The 27,819-nt window shown below is 35.4% G+C and overlaps 1 protein-coding gene and 1 non-coding gene across 6 annotated transcripts in view; one reads left to right on the top strand and one right to left on the bottom strand.

Annotated features, from left to right (window-relative positions):
• Nucleotides 1–27,819, top strand: part of U2SURP (U2 snRNP associated SURP domain containing) — a 59,370-nt gene that overhangs the window by 14,695 nt on the left and 16,856 nt on the right. For 2 of the 5 annotated variants that reach the window (XM_004385064.2, XM_023739320.1), the window contains exons 3-21: nt 3,622–3,753; nt 5,770–5,868; nt 8,692–8,806; nt 9,252–9,385; nt 12,473–12,540; nt 13,108–13,202; nt 13,288–13,323; nt 13,417–13,499; nt 14,953–15,118; nt 15,298–15,509; nt 16,441–16,484; nt 19,548–19,652; nt 20,508–20,574; nt 20,653–20,816; nt 22,056–22,218; nt 23,248–23,327; nt 24,267–24,354; nt 25,582–25,704; nt 27,284–27,440. In XM_004385064.2, coding sequence (XP_004385121.1) covers nt 3,622–3,753; nt 5,770–5,868; nt 8,692–8,806; nt 9,252–9,385; nt 12,473–12,540; nt 13,108–13,202; nt 13,288–13,323; nt 13,417–13,499; nt 14,953–15,118; nt 15,298–15,509; nt 16,441–16,484; nt 19,548–19,652; nt 20,508–20,574; nt 20,653–20,816; nt 22,056–22,218; nt 23,248–23,327; nt 24,267–24,354; nt 25,582–25,704; nt 27,284–27,440 — 2,131 coding nt within the window. Of the gene's footprint in view, nt 1–3,621; nt 3,754–5,769; nt 5,869–8,691; nt 8,807–9,251; nt 9,386–12,472; nt 12,541–13,107; nt 13,203–13,287; nt 13,324–13,416; nt 13,500–14,952; nt 15,119–15,297; nt 15,510–16,440; nt 16,485–19,547; nt 19,653–20,507; nt 20,575–20,652; nt 20,817–22,055; nt 22,219–23,247; nt 23,328–24,266; nt 24,355–25,581; nt 25,705–27,283; nt 27,441–27,819 lie in introns of those variants that run through there. The other 3 variants (XM_023739319.1, XM_023739322.1, XM_023739323.1) reach the window with 3 other exon arrangements.
• LOC111822136 (U6 spliceosomal RNA) lies at nt 2,391–2,492 on the bottom strand. The gene has a single exon (XR_002825408.1). It is a non-coding gene; the product is annotated as a U6 spliceosomal RNA (small nuclear RNA).

Genomic DNA, 27,819 nt, shown 5'->3' with positions numbered 1-27,819 from the left:
TTTAGAAATTCCCTAAACTTCTGTCTATCTGGAAATGCCCTAATTTCACCATCATATTTGAGAGACAGTTTTGCTGGATATATAATTCTTGGCTGGCAGTTTTTTTCCTTCAAGGCTTTATATATGTCATCCCATTGCCTTCTTGCCTGCATGGTTTCTCCTGAGTAGTCCGAGCTTATTCTTATTGACTCTCCTTTGTGGATGACTTTTCCTTTATCCCTAGCCACTCTTAAAATTCTCTCTATCTTTGGTTTTGGCACGTTTGATTATAATATGTCTTGGTGACTTTCATTTGGGATGTACCTTATGTGGGGTTCAATGAGCATCTTGAATAAATAGCTTGTTATCTTTCATGGTATCAGGGAAGTTTTCTGCCAACAAATCTTCAGCAATTCTCTCTGTATTTTCTGTTACTCCCCCCTGTTCTGGTACTCCAATCACTCGTAGGTTATTCCTCTTGATAGAGTCCCACATAATTCTTAGGGTTTCTTCATTTTTTTTCATCCTTTTATCTGAATTTTCCTCAAATAAGTTGGTGTTAAGTGCTTTATCTTCAGTCTTGGTAATTCTGACTTTATTGACTTTATTGCCTCAGTTTTGCTCCTGTGACTTTCTATTGAGTTGTCTAATTCTGACATTTTATTGTTAACTTTCTGGGTTTCTGATTACTGTTTCTCTATGGATTCTTGCAGTCTGTTTAATTTGTCATTATGCTCTTCTCTAATCTTTTTAATTTCCTCTATTGCATGTTCTGTGTTTTGCTTAATTTCCTTCCTAATTTCTTGAAGCGTTCTGTATGTTAATCTTTTGTATTCTGCCTCTGGTAATTCCAAGAAATTTTCCTCTTCTGGAAAATTTCTAGATTATTTTGGGAGCTTGCTGAAACCATCATGGACTGCCTTCTTATGTGATTTGATATTGACTGTTGTCTCCAAGCCGTCAATAAGTGATTGTATTTATTTATTTTATGTTTGCTTACTGTGTCCTAGCTTCTTGTTTTGTTTTGATATGCCCAAATAGGCCGCTCGTATAAGCTTGTTTGATTATTGGCACCTTTGAAGCGCTAATATCCTGTCACCAGGTGGTTAGATCTGTTACTAGGTATGTGAGCTCAGGAGTCCGCCCACTCCTCCTGTATGGATTCGGCTCAGGTGCCCAGGTAGATAGTCACCACGAGTGTGGTATAGGGTCTCACCTACAGTCCTAGACAGGCATGGGTGATTGGTGTAGGCACAGGTACCTGGCTGCAGCAGGGGGACACACTCTGAGCAAGGCAGGGGGCTGATGGCCATCCCCAAGTGTCCAGGAAAAAGGTGTGTCCCTGTTCCCTATAGCCCGTAGGTGGGTGAGTTTTGCGGCCAGAATGTAAGCACCTAATGCTGTTGGTTGTAAGGACTGTGGGGCACCTGTTATTCATGGGCCCCTCTTGCAGGTGGCTAGGTGGTGTGGGTGGAGCCACCAGTCCTCAGGGCCCTGATGTCGGTAGGTGAAGACCCTGCTTAATGGGCAGAGCAGTGTCAAATGTCAAGAACCTGCCACTTCACAGCTCAGACAGTTGAAGTTAGAGGTCCAGTATATGCCCTGTTGTACTACGGTAACGAGGGCCTACGCTGTTGAGATGGGCCCACAGAAAGTCTATGCAGGGGGAAAGGCACTCAAAGTCCATGGGTCCCTTAGGCCTGTGCCTAGGCAAAGGACCTGTGCCTACCCTGGGATCTTGGCTTGGGGGAGCCAGCAGTTTATTTTTTCCCGTTTGTTAATTTGTTCAGTCTCCAATCCAGGGATAATGGCTCAGGGCGTGTGATGGATCCTACTTCTGGCCCAGGGGACTGGGCAATTGCTGAAGCCGTTCAGGGACTCAGTGCAGAGCAGGGAGCGGGGAGGTAAATGGGAGAGAGGTTTTTCCCTCAGAGGGTTGTTTTTGATCCGCGCAGTTAGTTGTATGCAAGTACTTATCTTTCGTGGAGGGCTGCTTCTCACTGCTTCTGGGTGGCTGTGTAGAATCTCTGGTGCTGGGTCTCTCCCGGTGCGGAAAACGCGCCTTCTGAGTATGGTTGCTTGCCTGCCTCACTGCTCACCCCTGAGCTGATCAGACCTCAAGGACTCAGGCTCTTGCCGGGTCAGGTCTGGCAACTCCTTGCTCCTTCTGAACCATCTTTCCCTCCCTCTGCCCCTCAGTCCAGTTTCTCAACTCCGCCTTTGATGTTCAGTGCTCCCACATTGCCATATATAATCGAATCTCTTGTTTCTTTAAGTCTTTGTTGTAAGAGGGTCCACCAGAAGTGTCTTACTACTCTGCCATCTTGGCCCTGCCTCTATTCTTTTGAATGGCACCGTAATGTTCCGTGGTGGGAAGGTACAATTATTTATTTAGCTGTTTTCTTTTGATGAGCATAGACTTTTTTCCCACAAATTTGCATGTTATCCTTGCATTGGGGCCATGTTAATCTATATTGTTCTAATTTTAGTATATGTGCTGCCTAAATGAGCACGGCACATAGTTTTTGTTTAAAGCTTTTTGACATTTTGAATAGCACTGCATTAAATATTCATGTTATTAAATAGTAGTGCTCAAAGTGATCCTCAGATCCTTGAGGGTCTTTGAGAATCTTTCAGAGGGCCTGCGAGTTCAACACTATTTTTGCAATGGTAACCAAAAAAAAAAAAAACAAAAACCCATTGCTGTTGGGTTGATTCTGACTCATAGCGACCCTGTTGGGCAAAGTGAAATTGCCCCATAGGGTTTTTAAGGAGCGACTGATGGATTTGAACTGCTGACCTTTTGGTTAGCAGCATAGCTCTTAACCACTGCTCCACCAGGGTTCTGTTGCGGTGATGTTAAGACATTATTTGCCTTTTTCGTTGTGTTGACATTTGCACTGAGGTGCAGAAGCAGTTGGTGGGTAAAATTGTTGATTGATTTCCTTTTTTTGTTCTGCTTATTGGTGTATAGGAATCCAACTGATTTTTGAATGTTTATCTTGTATCCTGCTACACTGCTGAATCTTTCTGTTCGTTCCGGTAGATTTCTCGTGGAGTCTTTAGGGTTTTCTGTGTATAGTATCATATCATCTGCAAACAGGGACAGTTTAACTTCTTCATTACCAATTTGGATGCCCTTTATTTCTTTTTCTTGCCTTATTTCGCTAGAACTTCCAGCACAATGTTCAATAGGAGTGGTGATAAAGGGCATCCTTGTCTTGTTCCTGTTTTCAAGGGGAGTGTTTTCAGCCTCTCTCCATTAAGAATGATGTTGGCTGTTGGTTTTGCATAGATGCCCTTTATTGTGTTGAGAAATTTCCCTTCTATACCTTTTTGATTGAGAGTTTTTATCAGGAATGGGTGTTGGACTTTGTCAAATGCCTTTTCTGCGTCAATTGAGATGATCATGTGATTCTTTTCTTTCCTTTTATTTATGTGGTGGATTACGTTGATTGATTTTCTAATGTTGAACCATCCTTGCATACCTGGTATGAATCCTACTTGGTCGTGGTGTATTATTTTAGGGATATATTTTTGATAGTGTATAATGAATTTGCCAACATTTGGATATTTGGACTATTTCTAGTTTTCAGTGCTATATATTGATTTTTTTAAAAACTTGTTTTACTTTTTCTGAAGATGGATTCATCTGGACCCTCAGATAGTGATCTGCCAAGTCGAACACGACCTAAGAGCCCCAGAAAACATAATTATAGGAATGAAAGTACCCGTGAAAACCTCTGTGATTCTCCCCATCAGAATCTCTCAAGGGTGAGTGTTGATAAAGATAAAAAAAGACAGTGAGTGATTTTAACCTGTCCTTGATTGTAGTGGTTGAATATCTCAGTTTTGTACTTGTTGTTTCATCTTGTACTATTTGGAAGTGTACTAATTATAACATTCTTTATTGTATTCTGTTTTATAAAGGGTTAATGATAAATTCAGGTTCATGTAAGGAAATGTTTTTCAGCTCGTATGTGAAATATGTTTCATTTAACATTTTTAATTTTATTTAAAAAACAAAGGAGGATATTGGATGTAAAACAATTGATGATCACTATCTTTCCTCCTTTTCATTAAACATTTACTGAACCAAGTGCCAGATATTAATCAGTGGAAATACATGGATGATTAAAACACAGTTCTTGGTCCAAGAGAGCTTATAGTGTAGCCCTGGGCAGCGGACATAAGCAGGTGCTCTTCTCTCCAGTAGTGCCTAGGGCATTGTGGGAATATAGAGAAGGAGCTTTCTTATCATGCATCTGTAAGGTGATCTGTGCTCTTTCAGTCTTTTTCTATTTCAAAACATTTTTTTCATGTGATTAAATTTGGAAAATATACACAAAGAACACAATCATCAACAGCCAATAATACCACTAGTACTTTTTTTTAATTTTCTTGTGTAATATTTCTAAGCCTAAATATTTTTTTATTTTTCTCAGATCCATTTTACAGAAAGATATTTTAAAATACCCTGTTTTCAGTTCTACTTCTTTTTCCGTTTTAGCAAAAATGCTGCAAACATACTTTTAATGGATGATTGCATTCCTTTGAGTGAACATTCCATAATTTCCTTAACTGTCTACCTAAATTTAGCTCTTAGGATATAAATAAAGTTTGAGAATAGAAATTCTGTTTGCAAAATTATCCTTGTTATTGTATTTATATGTAATTTTACAATTTTTGAAGTTGAAACTAAAGATGTTGATGATGGCTTTTTTTTTTTTTTTTCCTATTATGGGAAAAATTTACTTTGAATCTGTTCTTGAAACCCAGTGTTGACTTTTGGGTTATAAACTGCTTTATTTTTTCTCAATCGTATCTTAATATAACTTTAAAATTATTTGTAGCAATATTAATCTTCCATTCAGCATCTTCCAAGGGCAAGCTCATTTAATTATGAGGGCATTAACAGATCCTAATTTTGTAATTGGATAACTTCTTTTAGCAGGAGCAGAGAGAAACTTTGAGATTTCAATTACAGATTAATACTTTATGTTGTATTTAGTAAACATTCCTCTCTTTTAAATTTATGAATCAAAATCATAACATTCAAGTGAATAGCTGATTAAACAGTTTACTCAGGTCATGTTTTAGAGGGAAATTGCTTCTAACGTACATAAATGAAGAGTTCATTAAAACACTATTTTCTTATATTCAAAGTTAATCGGTGTAGGTTTACTTAAACTGAAACCTAAAATACTGTAGGTGATACATTCCCAGTGAAGAAAATGAAATTTTTATGCTCGTAAATATTGATACCGTTGATGAAGAATGAGGCAATTTACTGAATTATGCAAGGAAGTGATGCCATTTCTGGTATCTGGAATGGAAGTTAACAGATGGTGTTCAGATTCCTGCTACTGGATCGTGGAAATTGTGCCTCCCTCTCCCTACTGGAGTGTCTCTTTTCTAGCACTGTTTCTTTTGCTCGGAAACATCTGTACTTTCCCTCAAGTGCTTTTATTCTTACAGCCAACAAATGGGTTGCATGAGTTCTAAGACTAGCTCTCTGATATATTTTTTTACCTTTTTTTTAAAAAAATGGCCTTTGCATGTTACTGATCTTGAGCTAACAGAGACATTCTTTAATGAATACTTATATCAAAATCAAGCCCAAAGCACTGGCTGATGCCTAGAGTAGTGCCAGCTCTGCTTCTTTATAGTGAACATTTTTTAAAACAAGCCACCTATTCTGAAGACTTGGTAATCAGTTGAGGTGTATTAAAGTTACAGATAGCATTAAGAATGTATATTTAAAGGTATGCTTTTCATTTCTTTTCATAGCCTCTTCTAGAAAACAAACTTAAAGCATTCAGTATTGGAAAAATGAGTACAGCTAAGCGAACGCTAAGTAAGAAGGAGCAAGAAGAATTAAAGAAAAAGGTAATGTTTAAAATGTATTTTGAATTATCCTTGGAAATGAATGTGTCTAAGGGGGCAGTCAGTGTGTAGGCAGGAGAAAAATGTTTCCCAAAGATTCTTGACCTCCAGGATATCCTCATCTCCCACCCCCAAGTCAAATCTGTAACATGGGGCATATTCAGAGGATCCAGCTTCTGTCCCTGCCCCCTTCACCCTATTTCCTTTCTTCCTTTCTGTGTAGAAATTTTGGTTATTTTCTGGTCTATTCTTTTTCGGTATAAGCAAATGTGTACACACTTGTCATATTCCATTGCCCTTTCTTAGGTTAACAATAGCATGCTGTTTACAGTACATTTTTCTTGGCCTTGCCTTTTTCTTACCAAAAGTTATATCTCAGATTATTTTATAGCAGTATGTAGAAATTTTCCTCTTTCTTTTCTTTTTTTTTTAATAGCTGTGTAGATGTGTAATAGTTTGTCAGCTGAAATGCTATTGAGGGCATTTGCGTCTGGTCTTTTGCCATTATAGATAGTGCTGTTAAGAGTAGTGTTGTGCATGCGGTTTTTCTTTTTTTTTTTTGTAATTTTGCTAGTGTGTCTTTAGAAAATATTCCTGTAAGTGAGATTACTGGGTTGAACGGTAAATGTATACATGTGGTTTTGCTAGACATTGTCCACTTGCCTTCCTTAGGGGCAGGGTGATTTTGCATTCCTACCAGCAGTGTATGAGTAGTGGTTTCCCCATAGCCTTGCCAACAGAGGATGTTATGAAAGACGTTTTGCCAGTTTGTTAGGTGAAAAATGGTTCTTGGTGTAGTTTTTAATTTGCATTTTTCCTGTGAGCGAGGTTGAGCAGCTTTTTGTGTGTTTGTTTCTGTGAACTGTCTGCTTGTTTACATATAAGTTAATACATCATCTCTGTTTTTAGAGTATATGTAAAGTATATTAATACTTTGTCTATGATACATAGTGCCAGTTTGCCAGTTGTGCTTTTAATTTTCTTCTGGTGTTTATTTCATGAGAAAGCTATTTATTTTTGTGTAATCACATTTATCTTTCCCTATGGTTTCTGGTTTTCTAGTCAAGTTTTTTTCCATTCTCAGGTTGTAAAGAAATTTTCCTATGTTTTCTTCTATACTTGTATGGTTTCTTTTTTTAAAAAAGTAAATCTGACTCATTTGCATTTTATTCTGAGGTATGGTATGTTGAATGAATTGATGCATTTTTTTCCTTCAAATAGCTATCCTGTTAACATTTTTTTGAAAAATCTGTCTATTCCCCACTAATGTGAGAAGCCCCTTTATTGAAGACTGAATTTCTACATGTGGTTGTATTTATTAAGAAGCCCTGGTTGTGCAATAATTAAATGCTTGGCTGCTGACTGATAGCAGCTCTGTGGAAGAAAGACCTGGTGATCTGCTCCCTTAAAGATAACAGCCTAGAAAACTCTGTGGGGCAGGGACAGTTCTGCTCTGTCACATGGGGTTCTGTGAGTCGAAATTGACTTGACAGCATACAACAACCATTGTATTTATTTATGGATTATTTGTTTTGTTCCACTGGCTTTTCTATTCATACATGTTTTGGGGATATTTAGAATACTTACAATTGAAAATGACAAAGTTCTGAGCTTTTTTTAAAAAAAAAAATACCATCTGTCTAGAGTAGAAATTTAGAAATTGGAGGAGCAATATGTAATACTGTATTCATGTCTTGGGTGGTTTGAAAAGGAAACCTTTCTGTTAATCAGATTAAATCATCATGCCTTGGAAGCTTCAGAAACATTAATAGAATAATGTATCTTCTTGTAGTCGGTGTTCATATAGTTTGGCACTTGAATTGTTCCTGAACAGATTTACATATCAGCTTATGCTTAGTAGATTCTTTTCTTGTTCCGCAAATTGCCAGTAGAGGAACAAAGCTTCTCTTAGTTTCAATATTAATTAGTATCTGATATCTACTAAAGATTGGCACTCTGGTGGCACAGTGGTTAAGAGCTCTGCTGCTAACCAAAAGGTCGGCAGTTCAGATCTACCAGGTGCTCTTTGGAAACGGTATGGAACAATTCTACTCTGTCCTATAGGGTTGCTGAGTCAGAATCGACTCAATGGCAGCGGGATTGTTTTTTTGTTTTTTTTTTTGAACTAAGGATTAGATATCACTACTTATTAGGATTGCTTTCCCCAGGGAAGGGAAGTTTTTTTTTTTTTAAATTCTGCTTTAGATGATGGTTTACAGAGCAGATTAGTTTCTCATTAATTAATGCACATACTGTTTTGTGATACTGGTTGCCAACCTTGCGGTGTGTCAACACTCTCCCCTTCTTGACCTTGGGTTCACCATTTCTGTTTGTCCAGCTTTCCTGTCCCCTCCTGCCTTCTCACCCTTGCCCCTGGACTGGTGTGCCCATTTAGTCTCGTTTACATGGTTTAGCTGCGTGTATTACTTGTTTTGTGAGCCTGTCTAATCTTTGGCGGAAGGGTGAACCTCAGGAGTGACTTCAGTACTGAGTTAAAAGGGTGTCCAGGGGCCATACTCTCGGGTGTCTCCAGTCTCTGTCAGACAAGTAAGTCTGGTCTGTTTTTATGAGTTAGAATCTTGTTCAGTACTTTTCTCCAGCTCTGTCTGGGACCATCTATTGTGATCCGTGTCAGAGCAGTCAGTGGTGGTAGCCAGCCACCATCTAGTTGTGCTGGACTTAGTTTGGTGGAGGCTGTGGTGGTTGGGTCCATTAGTCTGGGAAGAGAGGTTTTATCTGCATTATTTCTTGATGAATTTAACCATATATACAAAAGTGAGTTTTATCTTATTTGATAAGCTGATTAATATCTTAATGTACATTTAGGAGGATGAAAAGGCAGCTGCTGAGATCTATGAGGAATTTCTTGCTGCTTTTGAAGGAAGTGATGGTAATAAAGTGAAAACATTTGTGCGAGGAGGTGTTGTTAATGCAGCTAAAGGTAAGTATGAATATTATAACGTCTTTGAGCAAACCCCAAGTCTTGATTGAGTGACTGCAAATAGGTACTTAACAAAAGAAATTTGGTTGCTTTTGGGTTTCACATTTCATTTCTGTTAACACCCTCTAGCGGTGATATTAACTGGCAAAATAAATGGCCAAAATGGATTAATCAGAAATTTGAGCCAGATAACTTTGAAAAATATTGCACCTTTCAGGTTTGGAGACTGCAGAGCGTTTGCAAAAATTTTAATGTATTTCATGATTTTACTCTAAATGATTAGTGTTTTTTGAGGGGAGTACAGTAATACTAGAATTTAACTTTATATTTTGTCATAGTGATAAAAATACTAAAAGCATTCTTCTAATTTTTAAGTAAAAATAGTGAGTAAATTAAATCCAAATAATGTGAAATTAGTTTTGAAACTTAATATTTTAAATTTCAGAAGAACATGAAACAGACGAAAAAAGAGGTAAAATCTATAAGCCATCTTCAAGATTTGCAGATCAAAAAAATCCTCCAAATCAGTCATCCAATGAAAGACCACCATCTCTTCTTGTGATAGAAACCAAAAAGCCTGTAAGTCATGCTTGAATAATTTACACTCGTATTCAGAGATGATGCTGCCAGTGACACTTTCAGTACTTCCACTGTAAGCAGGACTTTGGCTTTTTGTTTTTAATTTGTTGGGGGTAGAAGTTGACTTTGATGCTTTCTAACCCAGTAATCTACTTAGATGATAAAATTAGAATAGGGCACGTAGTTAATATTCTTTTCATGTTCTTTGAGCAGTGGACATTTGTTACTATACTCATAGCATCTTCTTATCTTGCTACTATACTTACAGCATGTTTCTGTAGGCTGAGCTTGTATATCTTCACATGTATTTTTTATTTAGTAATTGGGATTTCAGTTAATATAAGTCAAAGATTGACTCTAATTCTAGATATAAATAATGGAGTTTTCTCCCCCGCCCCCCCAAAACAATTCTAAACTGAGGTATTTAAACTGTATTACCATCTATAATGTGAGTTAACTTTGGAAGACTATATATGTATTCCAGTGGTGTCTCCCTTGCCCAGAACATTTTTGGAACTTTTTTGGAATTATCATCAGAACAAGTGGCACTTTCTTTTAAATATTCTCAGTATTAGAAAAATTTTATTCTTTGATGGTGAAGTTTTTATGGGGATGGTAAACAGATGTGAGTCAAGTCATTTGGTGCCAGTTTCGGTGAATACATGATTGTATTGAATAAGGAGATCAGTTTCTCTTGTGTGTCTTTTAAAGTAAATCTCTGAAAGCAATTTTTAAAATAACAGCTTTATTGAGATAAAATTCACATTCCATAAAATTCGCCCTTATAAAAGTGTACAATTAAGTGGTTTTTAGTATATTCAAAGAGTTGTGCAGTAATCACCTCTGTCTATTTTTAGAACATATTAGAACATTTTCATCACCCTAAAAAGAAACCCCATGCTCATCAGCAGTCATTCCCTATTTCTCCCAGTCCCTGGAAGCCACTACTCTACTTTCTGTCTCTATCTATGGATTTCATACAGATGAAATCATACAACATACAGTCTTTTTTTGTCTAGCTTCTTTCACTTAGCAGAATTTTTAAAAGATTCATCCATGTTGTAACATGTATCATTACTTCATTCCTTTTTATGTTTGAATTATAGTCTGTTTTATTCATATATCACGTTTTGTTTATTCATTTGTGGTTTGATGGGTGGTTTCCACTTTTTGGCTATTAGGAATAATGCTGCTGTGAACATTCATGTACAGGTTTTTATGTGGACATAATGTTTTCAATTCTTTTGGATATACTGTATTTTTATGCAAATAATGTGCGCCTTCTTTGTTTGCCAACTGTGCCCTCCTCCTGTGAGGTGTTTTCATAAGTGTGCTATGCTAATTTTTTTTATAATAACATGTAGAAAAATTGGCACAGCAGTGCTTATGAAAATACCTCAGGGGCGGAGGGCACGGGTAGCAAACAAATGTAGAAGACGTGTGTTATTTGTGTAAAAATATGGTGTACCTAGGAATGGAATTGCTGAGTCATACGGTAACTCGTGGTGCAAATGGTTTGCGCTCGACTGGTTGGCAGTTCAGACCCACCCAGCATCACTGCAGAAGAAAGGCCTGGCGATCTTCCATAAAGATTACAACCAAGAAAACTATGGATCTCAGTTCTACTTTGTATCATAGGGCATTGCCATGAGTTGAGGAACAGGCTCAACGGTAGCAGGTTTGTTTTTTTGTTTAAGGTAGTTACGTTTAACCTTTTGAGGATCTGCCACGCTGTTTTCCAGAGTGGCTGCAATAACTTATAGTCCCACAAGCAATGTTATGAGAGTTACAGTTTCTGCACATTTTCGCCAACACTTGTTGAAACATCTGCCTTTTTTTAAAATAAAATTTATTTTAGTTTAGTCTTAAGTGTGAAATTGTACCTCATTGTGATTTTGATTTGCATTTCCCTCGTGTCTAATGATTTTAAACATCCTTTCATGTCTTGTTCTTTTGTATATTTTCTTTGGAGAAACGTCTATTCAAATTCATGGCCCATTTTTTAATTGGGTTGTCTTGTTATTGAGTTGTTAAGCATATTTTATATATTCATCTAAGTCCCTTATCAGCTATATGATTTGCAAATGTTTTCTCTCATTCTCTGGGTTGTCCTTTTCATTTTTTTAATGGTGTCCTGTGAAGTACAAAACCTTTAATTTATCTATTTTTTTTTCTTTTGTCTCTTGTGATTTTGATGTTGTACCCAAGAACCATTGCCTAATCCAGGGTTGTGAAGATTTACTCCTGTGTTTTAAGACTTCTGCAGTTTTAGCTCTTACATTTAGGTCTAATTTCCACTTTGAGTTAATTTTGCACATGGTGTGAAGTAGGGGTTGAACTTTATTCTTTTGCTTGTTGGGTATTCAGTTGTCCTATTTTTAGCACTGTTTGTTGAAAAGGAGCCCTGGTGGCGCAGTGGTTAAGCTCTTGGCTGCTAACTGAAAGGTTGGTGGTTTGAACCTACCAGCGGCTCCATGGGAGAAAGATGTGGCAGTCTGCTTCCATAAAGATTACAGCCTTGGAAACCCTGTGGGGCAGTTTTACTCTGTCCAGTAGGGTCGGTTTAGTCAGAATCTACTTGACGCTAGTAGGTTTGGTTTTGGTATTTGTTGAAAAGACTGTTCTTTTCCCATTAATTGTCTTGAAACTCTGAAAGCAGTTTTAAAAGAGGGATTCTAAAGATGTTACTGATTGTTTTAGTAATTCATATTCTCTAAGGTGATTGCTTTGAAGAGTACGTATTTTTGGTAGTTGTTCATGACAGTTACTTTGCATGGCAGTTCAGTTACTTTATGGTTATTAATTTTGTTTACCCTCCCTCCCCTGTAATATTCAGACCTAAGTATTGTAGGCTTTGGGGGATAAAGTTATGGCTCCTTTACTTTAAGACTGATGGTTGTCATTTTAAAGATAGCATCAGTTGTTATTTTGGAGAAGCAGGAAGAGAGGTTTAATGATAATAGAAGCATTCTTTTATTTAAAGAAATTAGACCATAAAAATGGCACTAAAATAAAGCTGACTTTTAAATGATTTAATTATTGAACCATTAGTTTTGTTTAAAGTGTAACTTGTCATATCCTTCATAGCCACTGAAGAAGGGGGAGAAAGAAAAGAAAAAAAGCAATTTGGAACTCTTCAAAGAAGAATTAAAACAGTAAGTTTTATAGTGTGGAGAGTAACTGCCATAGGTATGAGCTGATACTTAACAGATGCAGGTATGAAGAATGTAGTGTAGCAATTAGTTATTACTAACCAGCTTACCATGAGGTTGTTTTAGGTATTATAGTAATATTTTGTGAGGTGTGTTTTGAAAATGAATTAACCTTTAATCCAGCATCTAGGTTGTTTGCATTAAGTGGATTCAATTAAATTGATTTATCTGATGTCCGGAGTCCTGTTTGCAGTGGAAACAATGTACTCACTTGGGGGTTGGTGGTGGAACTTAGCCAAGAAATAACAAATTCTGTGGTTTTAACCATGAATTCCCTTCTCACCTTAAAAATGAGCTTCATATTCCATTTGAAAATGATAAAGGAGAAATTTGCTCTTGGCTGTTTTATAGCTGAGGACTCTAATGTAGGTTGTTGTCAGTACTGGCATTTGATTACTCACATATATTTCAAGTTATTTGAAGGTGGTGCCTGGGTCAGTTCTATTTTTATTAAATGGCGAAACAAGCAAATTTTGGCCCGTTATTAGTGAGTTTAAATGTTTTCAACAGAATTCAAGAAGAGCGTGATGAGAGACATAAAACAAAAGGCAGGTTAAGCCGGTTTGAGCCTCCTCAGTCAGATTCTGATGGTCAGCGTCGTTCTAGTAAGTGACATTTATTTTAATGTGGATATTTGTGATTTAATTATTCTGTAAAAACTAAGAATTATTTTCTTTTCTCCTTTTAAAGTGGATGCGCCTTCAAGAAGAAATAGATCATCTGGTGGTAATATAGTTTTTTGCTCTTTTAGTTAACCAAAATTGTTCAAACTTTCTATTTCGCAGGTTATAATTTTTCTTTTTTCCCTCTTTGCCCTAGTTCTTGATGATTATGCACCTGGCTCACATGATGTAGGAGATCCAAGCACTACTAATTTATACCTTGGAAATATTAATCCACAGGTAATATTAGAAACATGAATTTTTGGCTCATCTTTACTTTTGGAAGAAAACTGCTTTGTCAGTCAATAAAAAAATAAAATCAAGAATCTCAAGTTAATGTATCTGGTGGAACTAGATAGTATCTAAAATTATAAACTTCAGCCTTAACTGGTATGGGCCGTATTATCTTACTACAGTTTCTTAAGGGCTTATTTTTTTTCTTTGGCCTACTCTGAATTTGAAATGCTTTACTAAATGTTGATTTTATTATAATTGTGTTTAACAAATCAGGATATGTCTGGTGCTGGGAAATATTCTTTTGAGACTACCCCTTTCTGATGCACAGCTTCTTCCTTATGGAATTTCTTCTTCTTTTTTCTCTTTGTAAAAGCAAACTAGTATTCGTGCTTTTGTTTTTTTATATTTACTTTTTTCCCCACTACAGTGTTGCTAATTGTGTTATGAAGATGTAGTGTTTGTCCTATATAATATGTGCTTTTAAAAATTGTGTATATTTTGGACCTTATTGCATATTTGCCGTTTCGGTGTTCTCTGTTTTGGATTATAGGAGTTGGGTGCTTGAAAAACAAAAAGCGATGAGATCCTTTTTTTAACTTTCATAACCAGCAAATATTTTTTCCTTAAATGTGCTAACCACACCTGCCTGGAAAGTGTTGCTAAATCTCCAAATTAACCACTGCTGAGGAACAGCTTATTTATGAGATCGAGAATCTTAAAAGTAGAAAGGGGAAGATAAAGGTATAGTTTTGAGTTCTCTAGCAACTAGGCCTTTTCACCCGTGGTCACTTCTTTTTTTTTTTTATCGTACTTTAGATGAAGGTTTACAGAACAAATAGTTTCTTATTAAACAGTCAGTACACATTGTTTTATGATATTGATTAACAACCCCACGGGATGTCAACACTCTTCCTTCTCGACCTTGGAGGACTTTTTTTTTTGGTGAAAATAATATGTAGCCAGAGTTACACCATTTCAAAAGTTTCTACATGTACAATTCAGTGACATCGATTACATTCTTCCAGTTGTGCTGCTATTCTTACTATCCTTTTCCAAATTATTCCATCACCATTATCTTCAACTCACTGCCCTCTAGGCTTCCCATCAGACCTTTTGAGTTGCTGTTGTCAATTTGATCTCACATAGATAATTCTTTTTTTTTTTTTTTGTAGCTTAGGTGAAGGTTTGCAGAACAAATAGTTTCTTATTAAACAGTTAGCACACATATTGCCCTATGACAGTGGTTAACAACCCCACGCCCTGGTCACTTCTTAAAGTAAAACAGAAGTTTTTACCTATGCAGAGTTCTTAAAAGTTCTTAGTACTCGAATAGAAAATCGTAGCATTAATAACTTTTTTTGTCATTTTGCAAAAGCTACTTTGCTTTCTGTTGCATAGAATTTTTTTTTTTCATTTCTGTTTTTGCATGCCAAAAAACTCTTATTCTTTCGTATAGATGAATGAAGAAATGCTATGCCAAGAATTTGGAAGATTTGGACCATTAGCCAGTGTGAAAATTATGTGGCCTAGAACTGATGAAGAAAGAGCAAGAGAGAGAAATTGTGGCTTTGTGGCATTTATGAATAGAAGAGATGCTGAAAGAGCTTTAAAAAATTTAAATGGTAAGAAATTTATCATCCATTTATAGAATTCAGATTTTTGTTGGTTCTGGAAAGCTTATAAAAACTCCAGGGGAGAGAATGTATCAGAAATGAAAAGGCTGAAAATGAAAATTAATTCACTTAAAAATTTTTATTTTCTTCCGAGAGTTGCCAAAATGACCTTTCTTTTCTTTCTTTAGGAAAGATGATTATGTCTTTTGAAATGAAATTAGGTTGGGGTAAAGCTGTACCTATTCCTCCACATCCAATATACATTCCACCTTCTATGATGGAACATACGCTTCCCCCACCTCCATCAGGACTGCCTTTTAATGCGCAGCCTAGAGAGCGATTAAAGAACCCCAATGCTCCCATGTTACCACCACCTAAAAACAAGGAGGATTTTGAGAAGGTAATTAAAAAAATATATAGGGCGACATCTAATTTGTAAATACTAAATCTGTGGTAGTAGTTCTTTTCGACAATTTTATAGAAAATATGTGTGTAATTCTGTTTGGCAACTCTTAAAAAAATAAGTAGATGTGTTCCCTGCCTTAGCCAGTGGAATCCCTGTATTGAAATATGGGGTCATATTTTTATTTGTGGCTACCATTCCTTTTTTGACCACTCGTTAAGTTTTTTTTTCCTTGGTCCACTGTTGTATCCAGGTTTGTTTAAGTGCAGTATCTAAATTTACTTTGTTCTGAGAAAGTGATAATTTATAGTTGATTAAATGACTTTTCAATTAGGAAGACTTCCTAAATAGTTAAACTGTTTGGATGGCAGCTTGCCAACGTAGTTCACAAGATCTGAGGTATTAGAATATTTGATAGCATATGTGGTTTTTAAAAAATAGTTAACTACGCTAGTAAAAGCCAAGGGTGAGTATTTTCTTTTTATTAAACATAAAACCAACTTAATTTCCAGTTACAAGAATTTGTTGGTTCTCTTATGAATTAATTACACTTAAAATGACAGGGCTGGTTTTAAAGGCTTGGGAACAAAGTAGTGAACTGTATGGTCAGAGACAAACAGTTAATTATTTCACAAATTAAAATCTTTATCTGATAATTCTCAGTGTAGTACCTATTTCAGTGCATTGATGTGCATTCTGGCAGGAATGTTCTGATTCTTTGCATTTGGTGAACACTTATTGTTCACTGAACACATCCATTTGCATTTATGTAATTGCTTAGTGTATAATTACTTCAAATGCAGTGATTGCCTGCAAAACTTGTGATTAGATGTGTAGTATTTTCAATGCATATGTATATTTTTGCTTGTTACTTGTTAACAATACTCACATATTCTATGTTTATTATCTGATGTGACTTCATATACAGACTCTGTCGCAAGCCATAGTCAAAGTGGTTATCCCAACAGAAAGGTACATGTTTTTCTTTATTATTACTGATCTAAATATAGACAATATCCCCTTCTGAATTAAAAAAAGTGGTGTTGAGGAAAAGGTAATATCTTGACTGAGCAATGGTTCCTTCCCAGTACTTTTTGGGGGGATATGTGAAATTTAACTAACTTTAGTATACTTTGTAATTTTATGTCACTATTTTTTTGTTTTTATTTTTGTCAGTGTGGAGAATCTTATTCCTTTAGTATTAGAATGTGTTTAATAGATTTAATCTGGTGTTGTTGGTCAAATAATATTAGACTATTGTAATGGGAAGATAGGTGTTTTAAATGTATCTTAAATTCTAGATAGTGTTACAGTTTGTCCCAAACTGTTATTTTTTCTTGGTTTCTGAATTATGTACATTTAATATACAGCCTTGATTTGAGTTCCCTGTACTGAAGACATAGCTTTGTTTTTTTCCTAATTGATATTAAGAAGAAATTCCGATCATTTTCATGAGCACTGGACATACTACAAGCTTTTTTTCATGATGACAAAGATATTTGGAATTTTTTTTATTTTCCCTTTTTTAAAACATAATGTTAAAGGAGAAGAATTCATGCTCTAGGTATGCTCTTGCTCAGTCAAGCTAAGCCTTTTCCCAAACACTGGAACACAACACTGGTTGAATAATAAATGAACACAGAAGAATACCAAATTCTCTTTGACATTGGCCTTGGTGAGCAACACCAGCTGAACTGTCTGCGGCAGCGGGGGACCAGGAAAACATCATGGGATGGATTGGGAAAGTATACAGTTTTTGACCAGACATTGGTACGATTGACTCCAATAAATGTGGTTTTATTATAAGTGAGAGAAATTTTTTTTTTGTTGCCCAGAATAAGATAATTGCCGTTTTAAAATAATGCACTTTAAAATAGATCATCTTTTTGTACTACACTGTTTCATTCTGATATAAAATAGCCACTGTTTTTTAAATAAGAAGTTAAACACACAATCCTTAGGGAAAAAGTATGATTACAGTTCTTTAGTCTTGAATTCAAATTAGCAACAACAAATTGTCAGATTTTGATTTTAAATAATCGTATGAAACATTTTAAAACTTTTTTAAACAATTTTCTAAGAATAGATTTTATCAGTTACAAGCCTATTTAAAACTGTAGTGGGTTTTTTTTTTTTTTTTCCACTGATAAAGCAGTCACAGGAAAGTAATTTTACAGCATTCAAAAAGAATATATCCAGTAGTTTTACATGTGGCTCAGCTTATTTATAAACAAAATTTTAGTTGAATATACATTTTGCTGTAAAATCTTGTTTTAAACTTGATAACCATTTTTCCTCTGTCTTTAATGCTGAAGTCAAGTTGCTTTTGACTTAATTCCTACAAGTTTCTGGATGTATAGCATTTACCCATTTGGTTTTATATATTATGATAATAACATAAAATTTCCCTTAGCTTTAATTTGGCTCATATTAGTAGGGGCCTTGGAACTGAATCATAACTTTACATTATCTCCCTTCCTTCAAAATAATGTCAGTAGCTTTATGGGTACTGAGAATACATTCTCATTTGAATATCAGCTGCATGTTTGCAGAACATTTAATACTTTGTGAAAGAAATTTTTAGATTTAAAATTAAGTGATGCTTTTGGTCTTTTAACATCTTGAGGTTGAAGTAATAGTTTTAAATGTATAGTTCCCATTAGTAAAGATTTAAATCATCATATAATTTTTTTGACCTCCTTTAGGCTTAATTTTTTTTTTACTATGTAGAGATTTTAGTGTCCACTTAAGTAGGTTTATTTGAAAACTGTGAGAGAATAGTTATAATTACCATAAGATAAATTATTTTATCATGTACTCTGAAGCAGGGCATTATAGAGCCAAATGAAAAAATCTGTCTTGTTTTATAACCGTATATTTATTTATATTCTAACGTTTACATGAACTCAATTTGAGCTGGGAATGCTAAAGGTGTAATTTAGTGTGTGCCTTGTACGAAGAGCCAATATCCTTTTGCTTTTCCCGATTGTTATTTGCCAACTCTGTATGCTGGGGGACTGGTGAAATGAGAAGTCAAAAGCAGCTTATAATAAACAGAGTCATTTTTGTCCGCAGACATAATCAGTGTCTAAAATTGTGTTTGGAGTCTAACATCACATGATTTTAGCACCCAGCGTCAGAGTTTATCAGAGTTTAAAAATAAAGGCTTTCTCTGAGCCCAACCGATAAAATAATTGCACTAAAAAATTACTCACAAATGTTTATTTTTGGCTTAATTATCAGAAAATAATTGTTATGGAACATGGGGAGGACATCTCACCATGTCCATATTTTGGAATATTTGGACAGAGTAAGACTCCATTCATTTAAGGCTTTGGCACTATAATTGCTTCATTGACTCATAATTAATATACGGGGAGAATTATACATTTTAGGAATTGTATGAAGTAGTTTGAAGTGTGATCCGAAGGGATGTTGCCTCATTAAAGGTCAGATTCAATAAAAACTCCATATGGTGTATGTGTACCAGAGAAGCATAGGAATGAGATGGATTTTTTATTAAGTCAGGCCTTAAACTTCTAGTTTTGCATTTTTATAAATAATAGTCATGGTTATAACATTTCAGTACCTCCTCAGAAGTTCCTGTTTTAGGGATATTTTCTTTTAAAACAGATAGTATATAAGGTTTTAGATGGCTATGATAATAAGCTCTAAGGTACTGATTTTATGTATTTACTGCTTTCCAGTTAGTTGTAATTCATAATTTAATGTTTTGCATTTGGAAAATAAAATTAAGTGGCATTTAGAAAATTAGACCTTTACTACTGTGAGGCTGTATTGTGGTTTCCCACCCTCCCTTCACTTTTCCTTCCCTTCCCACTCCCCTGCCCCCACCGCCCTGTCCCTCCTAATGCACAAGGCTTTAACATATGCTCCAGGTTACTTTTTTGTTTAAAATTCTGTATTAGTCAGCAAAATAATCTTTTCCTGCACAATTATAGTAACTTAGATCAAGTGTAGTTTTATATAGTGGTAGGTCTGAATCCATTTTCTTTAACTGTGTTGTTGTTGTAGGAATTTGCTCGCCCTGATACATCGCATGATAGAGTTTGTTGTACGTGAAGGGCCAATGTTTGAAGCTATGATTATGAACAGAGAAATCAACAATCCTATGTTCAGGTGTGCATTTTAAAACTACTTTTAACTTATTCTTTGAAATTAAAAAATATTTCCAAGAATAAAGTTCTAAAAAGTATGGGGTTATTTTTGTAATAGTGTGAAAAGGCAATTTTAGTAATTAGATTCAAAAGTGCTCGGGTTGATTTTCCAAGTGATTTTGATGTAGCTAATTAAATGGCATTTGTTTTCAGCATTCTTTAGGAGGAAATTACTTCTCATTATACCTTTCAAAAATAAATCTTTCATAAGTAGATATACTGAAACAAACGAGGTTTAAAGGAATTTGCTCATCTTCTGAATTTTGTCTAAGAAACTGACACTTTTATTTCAACCAGAAAACCAAACCTCTTGCCATCGAGTCAATTCTGACTCATAGCAACCATATAGGACAGGGTAGAACTGCCTTATAGGGTTTCCAAGGAGTGGTTGGTGGATTCAAACTGCTGCCCTTTTGGTTAGCAGCCATAGCTCTTAACCACAGCGCCACCAGGGTTTCCATTTTTACTGAAGTGTAGTGTAAAATCACTGCTTTTGAAATTGTATGTTATGAAAATTCCTCCATTGCCAGACATAGTATCTGACACATAGCGTTCCATAAAGGTGGTTTTAAGGCTTGGCAAGTTGCATGAAGCCCTTCTGAGTATTAATGTCAGTCACTAAGACAGGAAAGCACTTTGGGGCTGGATTGGAGGGGGTGGCTGGTAGCAGTGGGGTGAAGATTCTCTTCTGGGATCTTTACTTTCAGTTTTATTTAGAACTAATTAGACAGACAGTTCGCATTTGTTAATATTTACTTGAGGATAGCTCTTAGTTAAAAAATGTGATGTTTAACGTATTTTTCCCTTTTTGTTTAAGGTTCTTATTTGAAAATCAGACACCAGCCCATGTTTACTATAGGTGGAAGCTTTATTCTATTCTGCAGGCAAGTAAAGTCAATTACTTTGTTAATTTTGACTCTGAGTTGTTAGACCTTTCTAATAACTTTCTGGACTTTTATTAGGGGGATTCTCCAACTAAGTGGAGGACAGAAGATTTTCGAATGTTCAAAAATGGATCTTTTTGGAGGCCACCACCGTTAAATCCATACCTGCATGGGATGTCAGAAGAGCAAGAAACAGAAGCTTTTGTTGAGGAGCCTAGTAAAAAGGGAGCACTTAAGGAAGAGTAAGATTTTTTTTTCCTTTTCTGTTATACATTCAGAAAAGTCACATGCTCTTACAATGGTCTTTCTAGAGATGGTAACCTAAAATAAAATGGTTTTTTCACTTGTAAATATTTAAAATGTTAACATTTTTCATCGTATGCCATGTAATTTTAAACAAACACATCTTGGCAAAGACATCTGTGGATGCCGTTGACCTTGACGTCTTGTTACTGAAAAAATTACTGATAATCTCTTAAAGGTTGACTTCTTTCTCCAGCATTGGAACACTATAGAGTCTCACAGAAATTATCTAGGGACCTCAGAATTCTTGCCTCTTGGAATACAACATAAAGAGGTTAAGTTATTGTATGGTTAGTAGGTCAGATGGTTGGCTATGCAAAGCCCCTCCACAGAGTTTGTCAGTATGTGGTGAGTTGTTAGGTGACCATCATGGAAGTCTGTGCTGTTATTAGCACTCAATCAGAACTGCCATGGTTTTGTTTTAAGTAGCAGGAACAAAGTTAGCTATTAAATGTTCAGAGGAAGTTCTGTATACCATATGGGAAAAGCTGAGTAAAATAATTTTTAGCACATAGGATTATATGTTTTACTGCCTAGTCTAAAAATATTAATTTTTGTTGCATGAGTGCATTTTTTGTGAGATCGTTAGGGAGTGGAGGACTGTAGTAATTATTTGAGAATATGGTTCTGAAGATATATGTTTGTCGTTATTTTACCCCAGAAGTCGGCAATATCAGCCCACGGGACAAATCTGGCTGCTGCCTGTTTTTATAAATAAAAGTATTATTGGAACACATCCATGCCCATTCCTTTACATGTTGTCTTTGTTTGCTTTGTTACTACAACAGCACAGTTGAGTATTGTGACAGATACCTTATAACCTGCAAAGCCTAAAATACTTACTGCATCGTGCTTTACAGGAAATGTTTGCCAGCCCCTATTTTAGGCTGTCCTAATCCCATGCTGAAGTGCTAAAGAAAGAGGCTTCTTTCAAAGAAGCGGAGTAAAGAACATGAAGGTTCTTCTTCAGTGTAATGGAATAATAGGGCTGGGGCACTCAGAGACGCTTGAAAAATACCTATAATTTTTTCCATGTGCTTATTGGCCGTTCGTAGCTCTTTTTAGAAATATGTATTCAAGTCCTTTGGGTGAGTTTTAAGGAAATTAGTTTATAAACAGAAGCTATGTCATTTGAAATTTGTGTCTGTAAAGTATAAGTTAAAAATATTTGTATTCAGACAGAGGGATAAGTTAGAAGAAATCTTACGGGGATTAACTCCAAGGAAAAATGATATTGGAGATGCAATGGTTTTCTGTCTTAATAATGCTGAAGCTGCTGAAGAAATAGTGGATTGCATTACTGAGTCATTGTCCATCTTAAAGACACCCCTTCCTAAAAAGGTATGGGAATGATTTCTTTTTATGAATGTTTCAGTAAAGGTGAGATAATAGTTGGCTTCTTTTTGTATCGGAAATGGTTTGCCTTTTGCGTGAAGATCTTGATGGGAAGAAATCTTTCCCATGCAGTCTTACTTTCCTTCTGCCTGAGAACCTTGTTATGTTCATTGATGTGCAGGTTAGCAACAGGGTGAAAGGTAAATGAGCCACAAAGTTTATCCTGGTTGTGGTGCTGTTGAATTTCTCATAACTTTTCTAATTAGTAACAGTTATTAAAATACAGCGAAATGGTAGACTTATGCCCCTGATTCCAAGAAATGACAGTACAGAATTTTTTCTAGATATCGACTAAGGATTTTTTAAATAGTTTTTTTTTTTTAAAAGAGTAGTTTTAGGTTTACAGAAAAGTTATACAGAAAGGACAGAGTTCCTCTATATCCACCCCTTCCGCTCTAGTTTCTCTTATTAACATCTTGCATTAGTGTGGTACATTTGTTACAATCAATGAGCCAGTATTGATATGCTATTATTAACCAAAGTCCATAGTTTACACTAGGGTTTACTCTGTGTTGTACAGTTCTGACAAATCCATTATGTCATGTATCCACCATTACAGTATTATACAGTCTAGTTTCACTGCCCTTAAAATGCTCTGTGCTCTGCCTGTTCATCCTCCCCTCTCTTCCTTAACCCCTGACAACCACTGATTTTTCACTGTCTGTATACTTTTGTCTTTCCTGGAATGTCATTTAAGTTGGAATCATTCCCTACGTAGCTTCGTTCACTTAGCAATATTTACAGTTCCTCCATGTCTTTTTGTAGCTTAATAGCTAATTACTTTTTATTGCTGAGTAATACTCCATTGTATGGATGTACCAATTTGTTTGTCCATTCACCTATTGAAGGACATCTTAGTTGCTTCCAAGATTTGGCAATTCTGAATAAAGCTGTAATAAATATTTTTGTGTAGATTTTTATTTCAAGTATACAACCATTTTTAATCTGCTTTGTGTTATATTTCTGGTATTATAGATTGCCAGATTATATTTGGTTTCTGATGTTTTGTACAACTCTTCAGCCAAAGTCGCCAATGCTTCTTATTACAGAAAATTGTAAGTATAATACTTTAAACCGATAATCCTGAAATAAAGTATTTAAAGATAAGGAATTCAGAAAAAGAGGATTGTTTTGTCAATTAATACACCTCCCCCTTCCCAATAATAAGATAATTTGAATTTCTTCTTGGTTGGTAGGATTAAAAAAAAAATTTGATTGTATTCATTGAACTGTAAACCACTGTGTAATAAATCATCAGAGCTGTTTGAAAGTTTTCATTTCATATCAGTTTCTTTACAATGAAACAAACAGGCGGAATTAAAAAATAATTTAATTTTTATTGTATATTTAACCATTTTCATTACAAGTTAGCAATACAAATAATGGCAAGCACAAAGGAAAAAACTAAAGGCGTAATATTAACTATAGCAGCGGTATTCTCTTCTGATCATCATTGTACTGATTGTAATTCATTGTTAATTTTCTAAGGTAGTAAGAAATTATGTTGCTGTACTGTAAATATATTAACTCTTCCTTAGTTCTCTAGAGTTCCCCTTCATGTTTAATTTATAAATTAGGCTCAAGGAAGCTGTTCTCTAGAAACTGATGATGTCTGGTGTTCTGAAAGGAAATTTGGAGACCAGGTTCTAATCTTAGCTCTGCCATTAGTTTCTTTTTCTTAGGCAAGTTGCTTAACTTTTCTAAGCTTTTTTATTTTCTATAACAAAGCACACCTAGATGGCTGAAAGGATTCTCAGTGAAAAATTCCTTGCTAATAAAGGGAACTAGTCTATTAGGACTCTTGGGAGATTTACTGCAGAAAAGTTCTGAGTAATAATAGAGTTAAGCAGTTCAGTTATGTTTTTAGACTTCTTGAAATTGCTTGATTATTTCCCAAATATTTTAAGTCTAAGAGAGGTTTTCATCGGCTAACATGTTGAAGTGGTTAGGGACTGTTAAGTTCTCTTTTAAAGAATGTATTATTTGAATTTCAGTTTTGAAACAAAGTTATGTCAGATATTTTCAGACCTGAATGCTACCTATCGTACAATTCAAGGCCATTTGCAGTCTGAAAACTTTAAGGTATGTCATTATTTTACTATTTTCGCCCTAGTGGTTTCTTTTTTGAATTGTGCTTTTTGTGAAAGTTTACAGCTCAAGTTAATTTCTCATTCAAAAATCTATACACGTGTTGTTTTGTGACATTGGTTGCAATCCCCACAGTGTGACAGCACTCTCCCCGTTTCCACCCCAGGTTCCCTGTGTCCGTTTGCCCTAGTGTTTTAAAAGGGTGGGGAGAGTAGTGGGATGGTCGTGCAGGCGGAGCGCATTGGAGGGCTAGAAAAGTACATAACGCAAGTGTATGATGGTAATTTAAAACGTAGGTGTTTTAGAGAATATTGCTTTAAAATTCTACTACCAGTAACTTTACCTTCAATGTCAAAAATGTCAGAAATTTAAAAGTATATTGATGAGTTTTTTTTTTTTTTCCCCCGGTATTCAGTTTTGGTGTTTTCCTTTAAATATTTTAAACATTAGCCTTCTTTCATAGAATGCATTCAGAAGGTCATTTGTTTTGTAATGGTGTATATAATCTGGCTGGATTAGGGAACATATATTTTAGTATTTATGACAGCAGTGGGTTTGGTTTTGTTTTACAAAGTAGATTTAGTAATTAATTTTTTAATCTCCTAAGATGTAGACCAACTTTAACAAAAGCCAAACAAAATACTTTACTTATACTTTCATAGGAAGAAGACTTTTTGTTAGGGAAATATTTTAGTCTGGGAAGATTCCCAGTGACCCCCACCATTTAGGGGACTCAAACAACTTCACTTTATTTTAGACCATAAATCAGAACTTAGAGAAAAGTATTAGCTAGAATTAGAAAGTAGTTTATTGGGCCGTAAGGGATTCCGGTCAAAATTTGACTACATTGATTTCCAACTTTTATAATTTTCTGTAGTAGTGTCTCCTCGAATGTGGCCTTAGGGACCAGCAGTGGTGTGGGAGTTGACTTTAATTGGTCAGTAGCAAACAGTTACTGTTTCCTTTTCATTATACTTACAAAACATTATTTTATAAACACATTTATTTTTTAGGGCTGCTGCTTTTCTTTTAGTTGGAAGATAACATTGATTTTTTTAAGTTATGATAGTGATATGTAATAATTTTCTTTGCCTAAATTTTATACAGAATGTCAGTTTTTATAAGAAAATAGAGCAAATAATGATGGTACTTCGTATGGACTGATGTTTGACACCTATTGTCCTACAATAATAATTTGTTTGTTTCCTATTTATATTTTAGCAAAGGGTTATGACCTGCTTCAGAGCATGGGAAGATTGGGCAATTTATCCAGAGCCATTTTTGATCAAACTACAAAACATTTTCTTAGGGCTTGTAAATATTATCGAAGAAAAGGAAACGGAGGTAGGCACTCAGTGTATTTGTCTGTTGTTTTTTAAATTCACTTGTCGGGGACATTGGAGGTGTGATATGTTATAGATGTGAGTAACATTTCTTTGTGAAAAGTATCCGGTGTTTACCACTAAGGAGTGGATTTTTGTTGCTGGCATTGCTAGGGCCCTGGAGTTGAAATTATGTATATATAACAGGAATATTCTGTTTTGTATCCTTATGTTAAAATTAGCGGCTGTTTATTCCATTTGATGATGTGAAAAGATTTATTTTGTATGTGTGTGTGTATATGTATGTATGTATATATATAGCAGTTTATATTTTATATATATGTATGTAGCAATAAAAGAGCAGAAAAAGCAAGTAAGATCAATATAGCATAATTTCATTTTGTTAAATTAAAGATAGCTATCTGAATAAATAAGGGGCCCTGGTGGTGCAGTGGTTAAGCACTCAGCTGGTAACCAAAAGGTCAGTGGTTCCAACCCACCAGCCGCTCTGCGAAGGAGAGATGTGGCAGTCTGCTTCTGTAAATATGATAGCCTTGGAAGCCCTATGGGGCAGTTCTTCTCTGCCTACGGGGTTGTGATGAGTCAGCATCAACTTGACAGCAATAGGTTTTTTTGTTATATAAGTAAATATGTACATGAAAAGATTACCACCACAACGGTAGCAGATTGTCTTCATCACCATTCTGCCGTTTTTTTTACCTCCTAAATACTTCTTGAATCCTTCTCCATCTTAACTTCTACCACCTTAGTCAGGCTGTCATGTTTTCGCTTTCACTCCTGCAAGAGCCTCCTAATTGGCCTCCTGGAATCTACTCTTGTTCACCTCCAGCCCGTCCTTAACTACAGCCAGAGTGATTTTTTTTTTTTTAAGTGAAAATCTAATTTTGTCCCTGTTTCTCAAAACATTTAATCAACTTCTCATTATTCTTTGTTAAAGATAGAGTTCTTTTACATCGTCTTCAAGGCCTACCCTTGTCTTGCACCGTAGATTCCTTTACTCTGTTCCAGCCGTACTGTCTTTGTTTTAGATTTCTTAAATGTACCGTGTTTTCTCCTTCCGTCAGTCTTTTGATGTGCTGTTTCCTCATTCTGGAACTTCTGTTTACCTGAGATCCTTCAGATCTCAGCTTAAGTCGTAGAGCCTTCTCTGACCTCTCTAGGTGAAGCCTATTTACATACTCTAATAGTACCATGCACCTGTTTGTTGTAGCAGTTATCATAGTTGCAGTTATATGTAAATTGTTGTGATTATCTGATTGCTTGGCTCCCCCCACAAAAAACAAAACTATACTAAGCTCTATGACAGGAAGGACCAAGCCAGTTTTTGCTCATCGTTATATCTTCAGTGCCTCACATGGTGCCTGGCAGGAATAAACACATGGTAAAAATTTGATAAGTAAATGTATGAATGACTGCTTTTGTGGACTGGATGATAATATATATTGCTATTATGTCCTCGTATTGTACTTGGGAGTATGAGTGGGTATCCAACTGGTTGGTTAATATTAGATTATAAATTAATATTGTAGCAATATGACTTCAGACAAAGGAACATATTATGATAGTACACATTTCTGTAGGATGTACCTGATGATCTCGATGGTGCCCCCATTGAGGAAGAACTTGATGGTGCACCTCTTGAAGATGTGGATGGAATTCCTATTGATGCTACTCCCATTGATGATCTTGATGGAGTCCCTATAAAGAGTCTTGATGATGATCTTGATGGAGTACCTTGTAAGTTCAAAACAGTTATAATTTCTGATTAAGAAGTTTTTAAGTTACTAACTTTTTTCTGTCTTTTATCTCTCCACCTTTCAAATTTCAAATGCCTAGTAATAACATTTGAAAAGGCCAAGAAAAAGATTCTCTTTTTGGTCACATTTTTGTGTTGGGACAGTCAGTCTCCTATAGTATTAGCAAGTTCCTCTTTTTTTGGCTTAATTGTCAGGCAACTTTAGGCTAAGTCTTTTGCTTAATTGTATTCGTAATCCCAGGTGTGTGCCTGGTTTTATCTTTTTTTTTTTTTTTTTTTTTAAGATCTAACAAATATAAATGTATTTGAAGCAAATAATATAGCACAGTCATTCATAAATCAAAATGTAACAGAAATACA

This window comes from Trichechus manatus, unplaced genomic scaffold (assembly GCF_000243295.1).
Source record: "Trichechus manatus latirostris isolate Lorelei unplaced genomic scaffold, TriManLat1.0 scaffold00132, whole genome shotgun sequence".
Classification (NCBI taxonomy): Eukaryota; Metazoa; Chordata; class Mammalia; order Sirenia; family Trichechidae; genus Trichechus; species Trichechus manatus.
Note: the sequence above shows the minus strand (reverse complement) of the source record. Positions and strands in the feature narration are given on the sequence as shown.